Here is a 9,367-nt window from a genome sequence, read left to right on the forward strand (position 1 = left end):
CGTAGCCGTAGCCGCTTACTCGGTGCTTAAACACACACGCACATAACACGGTAGGTATATACCGCATTCCAAGGTGAAATCGACCCGATGCACATTACACCGCTGCACATAGTTCCTATGTATGTACATCGCATAATAATGTAACTGTGTACGCGTACGTATTCTTGTATATTTTAACGAAAGTAAGTGGAGTTTACGAACTAAGGGAGCAAGTGAACGTATATGAAAAGAGTAGAACTTATCATTTATTTTATTATTAGGGTTAGCATACGATTTAATTGAATTAAGTACTTAAACCATAGTTTACATGTATATATTGACGTCTGTAGGTGTTGTATTATAATTTCACCACATTAAAATAAAATAACGTGGCATTCTATTGCTATAAAGTAATTGCGTCATTTGAGTTTATCGATATGTATGACATAGTTTACCATTGTAGATTTTATATGGAAAAACAATATAGTTGAGATTTTTTAGTTGCACGCATGAAGATCATTAAATTAAGAAAGCACTATCGGTGATGTGCTCATTCATAACTAACAGTAAACGGTCTGTGGGTTGTTGTCATGTCACTTGTCAGTGTCAAAATGAGTCAACAACTATAGATTTATGATAAAAAAATCGACACAGCTATATTGATAAACAATATCAGTCCGATACGTAAAAAAATTGTAAAAATACGTAAAAATCCCAGGAACGAAAGGGTTAAGTCTCAAAGATGTTTAACTCTTAAAAAAGTGTCCAATGAATTTTTTTTCTAATACCAACTTTACGTTACAATATTGATGTATCCAAAATTTCTGATGGCTGGTGGCATAACAAATCTGACCGTAAGAACATTAAAATTGCCCTTTAGTAGTATGGGCCAAATTGAGTAAAAAAAAAAAATTGTTTTATTGTTTATGTTGTCGTCAGTATAGCCAGACGATTGAGCTACAATATTAAAATAATAATCACATTACTCATAGCTCTCATTGTTTATAACACATGTGTAGGTCATTGAATTTCCATACCGGAAGCTCGGCTGACTCGTATTGTAGCATCCGATATTAAACGACAGCTATCATGTGCGTGACGTTATCGAACGGCGATAAATGATATTACTACTGAATCGTATGGTGAAGATGTGTAGTCCGTGCCGCCAAGCCAAAACACCGGACGGTCGCACGGAGGTACTTAAACGACTGCACCGGGCCACATCACCAACAGAAGTCATCATCATGAATTCCTTCAGTTTTATTGTTGCAGTCGTTACTCTGGCCATCCAGGTATGTAAAACATTATCATAGTCTAATCCGAAATCGACTTAACCTGAAACATTAGCGGTTCTGGCATACGGATAAGAAGTGTAGTTGCGCTCACGTTAAAAATCATAGTCTTCCATTAAAAATCATAGTCTTCCATTAAAAATATAATATACATATATTATGAAGTAAACTAATATGTAACGGTAAAAAAAAACTAATTACATAAATACCATTGTGCTGGCATCATAAAAACTACAGACATTATATAATAAGTGGTTTTCATGAAAATTTTCATAAATTGAACTTAAACAGAACCATCATTTAAGAAAAAACTAATTTTTTATGTTGTATTTTGTATATTTCTAATTAATTTTTTTGTTTTGTTAAAAAAACATCTCGTTATCTGGAAAAAGAGCACCCGAATCTTCGTCTGTTAAAGGGAAATAATTTGGCATAATCATATAAAATCCACAAAATAATTATTTTTTTAAACTTCTTACTATTTTTTTAAAGATATTTAAAGCCAAAATGTTATACAATAAAAGAATTGAAACCTTTTATTTGGCGTATTCTCAAAACTGTAATTTTGATTTTTGTATAAAAGCCCTTTGTCCAGAGATGGATCAATTGTCATAAATATAATTGCATTACATGTTACAATTAATTTTATTTCACATTAAGTTCACATTAATTAACATTAAGTTTGTCATACAGGTTTACGACACTTCGTCCTGCGATTGTATCTGCCCCAAGCCATTATTCAAGCCGTTCAACGTTCCAATTCCTTTCCCTATCCTGAAACCCATTGCCGCGTCGTTACCGTGCTCTCTGGAGAAACCGCCAAAAATCCCGTTGTTGCTGCTCTCCAAACTCTTGTTCCCACTACTCAAGAAATGTGGACCCCTGCCCTTGCCCTTACCTCTGCCTGTATCGGCGCCTAAAATATGTCTGCCGGCTCCAATTTCGAAACCAGTACCATGTTTACCTCCAGTCGTCCCCGCACCCGCACCCGTTTGTACTGATCTTTCTTCTGAACTCTTGGCTCTGTTGCTCAGTGCTTCTCCAATAGCTTTGCCTCAACTAACCCCATTGGCTCCACCGGCTCCTTGCGATATTTCTCCAGCGTTGTTGACAAGCTTGCTGTCCTCGTTAAACGGGAAATGCACCCCACCTCCCGTTGAGTATGCTTCACTTGCCCCCATTGCTATCCCGTCTACTCCTCCAGTGTGTCCATCGAACCTCGATATCCCAACCGAACTTTTATTAAGCCTTCTATCCCCAACATCATCCGGTTACTCTCCGTGTTATTAATTCGTTTTGTAAATAGCAAAATCGTTGTGTTATAATATACTTACAAAATGTTTACATCTAAAAAAATTAAAAATGTTTTTACACATATGCAAGTTGTATTTTATTATTTAATTGTTTACTTTAACATGAACTTATACATAATGTACAAACACTATTTACATATGTTAAATAAATGCACCGTACACCTGTCCTTACCAAATGTTTTGTGTTGTATAGTACTTAAGTAGTACATATTAATTAATAACTTTTTTCAATAATATAACTTTTACTTCACTTACTTAATTGATACTGCTGGAGATTTCTTTTGTTAAATTTTTTTAAGTGCGAAAAACCTTGTATTTTTTAATAGTAAATTAGTGCTAGTTGAGCATTTCAAGCAATAACAAATTTGACTCAATAAAAATAAATATTAAATACATGTATCTTCAACAGTCCTGTATGCATACAAACCATTGTACAAAAGAAGAGAACGGATAATTTAAGAGTTATATAATTAATTATTCGTATATTAACAAAAATTGTTTGAGCAATAAAAAATATAAAAATAATCTCAGCCAAAAAATTCCGGTTTAACTTTTACATTATTATAGGTAACTGGTAATTACTAATTACTAACTTCTGATCAGTGATTAAAAACTTTTTTTTAAATTTGTTCCATGAAATATTAAATTAAATATAAAGACATGCTTTATAAACTGTAAATATTTAGTTAATAGTTATTATTTAATATATACATAGCAATAGTACACGTGTCAGTAGGAATTGAAGCCGTGTATAATTATAACGCACTATTATTTTATATAAGTACAGTATCTAAGGTACTCTTAGAGTACGTTGAACATCTTGTACAACAATTAGCTAATAGCCAAATGATAATAATAGAAAATATATTTGATCTCGCGAGTCGTGACTATAAATAACACAATATGCTTGACTTATTTATTGTAGGGGACAGAAGTGACAATTCAAAAGTATAGATATAGATGTAATGAGTTAACTAAATAGTATGTCTTTTTCGATTATTATTTACTCGATTAAACAAAATACTTTGCCACTAGTTTTTATTGTAGAGCAGCATTTTATGCTATTTAACTCAACAATTATCAATTATATGTGGCGGTTCGATTCAGTGGAAGGCATGAGTTTGGTCAATTATCAATGTACACAGGTAATAATTCATATTTTAACGCAGCCTTGTTCATAATGTTTTTTTGTAGCTCATTCGTAAAATCAAAGTGGTAAAATGTACTATAAATGTATTGTACAGTACATAATAATTTACTAAAGCGGTTTATACATTTTAAGATATCTATTTAGAATTGTTTTGAAACTCAACGAACTAGTGCAAGTAAAAATAGCCCCACAATTAAATCGATTTATATTAACGTAGTAAATAAGAAGTAAAATCTAATGATATATTATCTATATTGCATAGTATAATATGTATACCTATTGTTTAAATATAGCTGTAATTTGTAACTGGCGTTGGTATTCGTCCTACCCGATAAAAAACTTGACTGGCAAGAATTAGCCAAACTAGGTAATTAAAAATGCAACTGTCGTGGTCGGCTACGATCTGCTATAGCGGTTAGATCTGGTGGACCTGTCACTATTTGCATAAAGTGTGTGGTTGTTCTTCGATCGCCAGCGCCGTGACCGGACATCATATTTCGCATGCGACCGGCAACGACTTCCGGCATACCGTATCCGTTGATAGGCCCGTCGCCCGCTGTCTCCACAAAAGCTATCATCAACCGCGTGTGTACCATTATGCTGTATGCAATAATTTTGAAAAATAATAATATTACAACTATAAATAATTGATTTATCGCTATCGGCGTTTCTATGATTTTTTTTTTACAGGAAAAAAACAACAATTTGGTTTGTGTCTCAACCAGACTGTTATTCCACTTATTATCCATATCAACCGCAAAAATTAAATTGCATTGCATAATGTAACAATATTATGTGGATAAGTGAATGATTTTTTACAAAAAGTCAGTATTTTTGACATAAATAAAAAGTTAACAAAAATGTATAAATATGATTTTTATTAGAAGGTTATTTACCCAATTTTTTCCATGGTGATAGCTCAAAATCACAAATTGTTTTACTTGTGTCATTTAAGAAACATTGCATAAAATGTATTTATGTAGTTATTAGGGTGAAAAACAAGGGTGGGGGATGGGGAAATTCATTCTTGTATTATATTCACGGGGAGAATCCTAAACAATGGCCATACAGTACTGTGCCATTGGAAAAACGACAAATTATGCTAATGAGGGGTGCGTTAATGCTATCTATCTAATCTTATATACGTGTGTAGTACCTAATGTGTATTTTATTAACGGTTAATATATTAGATACATGCGAAATAATGTAGGTAGGTACGTTCAGTTAAAATCACCTATCGTTATTGCGTTTAACCAAAAGGTACTAATTAACGGAATTAATGTATTGAAGATTTGTACAGATTGCGATGTGTCATAGGAGACAACGAGACAATGTATACCCACCTAGAATATGGATGAATAATTTTTTTATTATTATATGTAAATTACAAATATTAATGAAAAAAAATATGTATATACATTATTTTCAAAACCTTTTTTCTTTGTTAGTTGCGGTGGAATTTTCAAAAACATTTTTTTTAAACTTATGTAACATGTTTGTAGGTGTATGCCATTTATTTTACGGGAACTTTCGAGAGAAAAAAATGTATTTAACTTGATGTTATGTAATATTGTGTTTGTGGATGTAAGCCACAAGTGTAGGCCATTTATACAATATAAATCCCGTACTATGGATGATTTGAAAGCGGCAATTCGTACAGAGGTGACACTAATCACGAGGGAGACACTAGAACGAGCGTGGAAGAACTTCCTCGAAAGAATTGAAAATTGCCTCATGGAAGACGGACATCACCTTCCTGACTTCATTTTTGCTACTTGAAGTAAATGGCTTACACCCACAAACATAACATTACATTATATCAAGTTAAATAATTTTTTTTTTTTCGAAAATTACCGTAAAATAAATGGCATACACCCACAAACATGTTATATAAGTTAAAAAAAATTGTTTTGGAAAAATTAATATTATTTTGCCTTTTGAAAATGTAAAGTGTTTTCGTGGTCACCCTGTATTAGGCATAATAACGAATTAATTAGTCAGATTTTAAAAGATGGCATTCAAAACTACTTACGAAACAAAATATATATGAATACAAAATTAAAGAACGACACTCATTTTAAATTTAACAACTGTAGACAGAAAAACGATTCGAAAATTTCATTATTTTATTTATTGTAACATTTTCCCCGTTTTAATTAGTTTGAAAAAGTTTTTATCTTTTTTAATTTACTTACGTTAATTTTGTTTCTAATTTTTGAACATATTTTTTTTTTACAGTATAGTCCGTATAGTATAAATTAAATTAAATGGACAAGACGCGTAGCACTTTTTATTTTTAGCAGTGGTATATATAGGGGAGGGTTTTGGGGGTTCATCCCCCCTCCCCCATTAATTTAATATTAATTAAATCTATTCTTATTTTATAACTCCCCTAAAATTATATCTTATATACGCCACTGATTTTCAGCTTCTCCCTGACCTAAAGATCTACGCCTTATACCATTGGTCGTTTGTATATTATAGTTATGATTAGAGCCTATAATAGGTGTTTATTATTATTGTAATAAAATATAAAACAAACGCCAGCAGAGAAAATTAAGAATTATGAACACACGTGCGGTTACACAAGAAATTGATAAACGTACCTAATTAATTATATTCGTCATAAGAAACCATCTCATGATGGCAGCGTTGGGCCTTCATGGCCTGTTAAGCAACATGATGATGATGATGACATGACCTAATTCATTATAATAATTCTAAATGCACGTAAGCACGTTCATGCAATCCGACAATATAGTGTTTATTCATCAGCTGACCGCATTATAATAATACCTTATATTATTATACTATACCATAGGATACGCGTAAATGCATAGTCGGGTGTATAACAGTCGATACTATGGCAACGACGCGACGGGTTGCAAACAATATAAACACATATACCTATCCAGTTTAAAATACTATAATAGCTAAACACGCTGCTGAAAATAATAGCAATAGTATACACTGTTGTGAAAAATACATAAACAGTAAACACCGAAGCGATCGTCATACACCATAAGCGAAACGCATCACACTGGAATGACACAAATGTCCGTGTCCATGCTAACCAGAACCATGGTAGAGGCTGCCGGTGACGGTCCTGTCAACGGGATCGGCATGCCTTACAACCGGATCCGTCGCATGATGGCTATGGTGCACACACGCGGTGCCGGCGATGGTCGGATCAGCATCGGACACATCTTGGTCGGTCGGTCCATCGCTGCGGGAGGCCGCCGTGGCATCTTCGTTGGATCGATGGCCGTTGTCGTTTGATCACCACATGTTATAATATTGTCGCCATTCGTCTCAACACTGTTATTATAATCTTACCTAAAATCCAATACAATAATTTATAATCCGTACATATTATGTTTCCTTTTATTGGCAATACAGTAAAAAAAAAGTCGAGAATCCCGAAAGTTTCGATATTATACAATGACGGTACATCAGACTATACCTAAGTAATAACCTCTACGAAAATAATAAACCTATAATATGAGGAAAATTGTTCGACACATAAGCACAGATATATTTTGTTTCATTACTCTGTAAAAACTTTATACGTCGTATCAGTGCCGGTCGCTATATGATTTGCGAAGCCCTGTGAAAATTATAAACGCGAGGCTTCAATATAAACTATATTACCGTATTTTATTCGTACATGTTTATAATATTTTAAGATTGTACTTTTAATAACAAGTTTCTATCACTGTTGTCTGTATATAGATCATTAGATATACATATTAACATGTATGACATAGTTATAGTTTATTGTTTAGAAAAACAGTAAAATAAAGTAAATTATAAACATTAAATATGACAAAGTTATTTTTATTATTAAATATTATTGTTAATAAAAATAAGGTTAAAATTAATAAAATGCAATGCATACACTCAGGTACACTAATAGGTTCACTAGGTACATCAATTTTGTAGCACGATTGTCTGAATAAAAAGTGATTTAGTCTCTCGTGACACGATTTTTAATTATGTTAGTATAATTGTATGTGTTACAAGGAATAAATACCAACGTTTTATATAATATATATATATATATAAAAGTTTGAGGCCCTGTGCGGTTACACTTTTGCACACCCTTCGGGCCGGCGCTGAATTACATACAACTGTGTCATTCAGTGATACAACCAACAATTAGTTTAAATGGTTATTATATTAGGACCTAAAAATTAGGTTAATCCTTCGTTACATTAAAATTCATAGTATAATAGTACTTATGATAACTGTATAAATGACAAAAACTCGATTAATAATAGTTGATACCGAAAATTCAGTATACAAATATTAAAGACGATGATATTGTAAAAAAAAAATGATGTAGTAAAAATAATGGTCGTCCCTATATCTCCAATAATGCAGTTTCAGCACTAATAAAAATATATATTTTAGGGAGGAAGAGTATAACTCTTACTCTAGACGGAATTCGGAGGATCTGGAAGGCTTAGTCTTAATATTTAGCCTGAAACATTAGCCTTAAATATATATATATATTTTTTTATTTATTATATTTTAATTGTTTCAACATAATCTTGTTTTTACAATATTAAATATTTCTATAACCACCTAAAAATGTTTTCGCCGTATATTTATTATTTAAATGTGAAAAACGTTGTGTACGCACTACGCTAAACATTGACAATGGTTTACAAAAAAGTACATAGCGTACTAACTGTAAATAGATTATTTTAAAATAAAAAATGAAGTCCTTAAAGCAAAAGTATTTTACATTTTTTATTCTCTCAAAGATTTATACTATTTTATTCGTTAAATGGAAAAAGTTTACCTTCCTATTTTTAATTCAAGGCTTCGACTAACCAAAATGTAAGACCCCCTAAAATAGTTGCTACTCATTCGGGTTCGACTATGCTTCGAGGGATCAAACAATAATGGAAAATCTAAGATAATGAAACATAAGATATCCCGCGAACCGGGAAAGGTGTTCTGAAAATAACGACTGATTCATAACCAATAAGTTTAATTAGCATATTATAATATAGCGTATATTAATGTATAATATTATAATATGTGTGGTCGACCAGTTAATATTTTCAGAAAAAATCTATTTTTTTTAAATAGTAATCCTCGATTAGTTTTTAAAAACTAATATTTTGTTCATTTAATCCAAACACGTTTTTCTGAATTAGAAATGGCATAAATTGAATATTTGATAATAAATCGTTTTGTGTTATATTTCGTTTGTATTCATGTGATTATTTAATATTATAATAAAATGATTTCAGTGTGGGATTCATTATTTGTTTCCTATGTAATAAATAAAATAATTTAAAGTAGCGGGGAAAAAAAAGAAGGCGTTTCGGCGAAGACGGTAGGGTCGATAATATTACCAGCTGAGAACGCATTTATTAAAAATTACTCACAAAAAATGTATACAGCTTGCAAAGCTATATTATATAGTTTATATGTATTATACTATAGTGCGGTTTTGGTATACTAAACGGCGTATTATTTGGCAGATAATGTTAGCATGTGGGCAGTTGCCTAGGGCAGCAATTTTTGTTCTAATCAGAGAACACTATATGTAAATCATGGTAATAATGTGACATGTAGGATTTGTCTATAGTCGCAGTGCCACTTAAACTAAATTGCCA

The 9,367-nt window shown here is 31.9% G+C and overlaps 1 protein-coding gene across 1 annotated transcript; it reads left to right on the plus strand.

The window, feature by feature from the left end:
* Positions 1 to 1,126: 1,126 nt before the first annotated feature.
* On the plus strand, positions 1,127 to 2,750 carry LOC126835862 (uncharacterized). Its single transcript, XM_050568707.1, has 2 exons — positions 1,127 to 1,271; positions 1,965 to 2,750. The coding sequence occupies exons 1-2, from the start codon at positions 1,128 to 1,130 to the stop codon at positions 2,559 to 2,561; spliced, it is 741 nt and encodes a 246-aa protein (XP_050424664.1). The 5' UTR covers position 1,127; the 3' UTR covers positions 2,562 to 2,750.
* Positions 2,751 to 9,367: the final 6,617 nt, after the last annotated feature.

This window comes from Adelges cooleyi, unplaced genomic scaffold (assembly GCF_023614345.1).
Source record: "Adelges cooleyi isolate 19-005CV unplaced genomic scaffold, UGA_ACOO_1.1 ACOO_flye_CR_arks_rails_tigmint_CR_PRNA_23, whole genome shotgun sequence".
Taxonomy (NCBI): Eukaryota; Metazoa; Arthropoda; class Insecta; order Hemiptera; family Adelgidae; genus Adelges; species Adelges cooleyi.

Coding starts and splice junctions, on each gene's coding strand:
- LOC126835862 (XM_050568707.1), top strand. CDS start 1,128: ATGTGTAGTCCGTGCCGCCAAGCCAAAACACCGGACGGTCGCACGGAG. Junction 1,272..1,964: donor TCGTTACTCTGGCCATCCAG/GTATGTAAAACA, acceptor TTTGTCATACAG/GTTTACGACACTTCGTCCTG.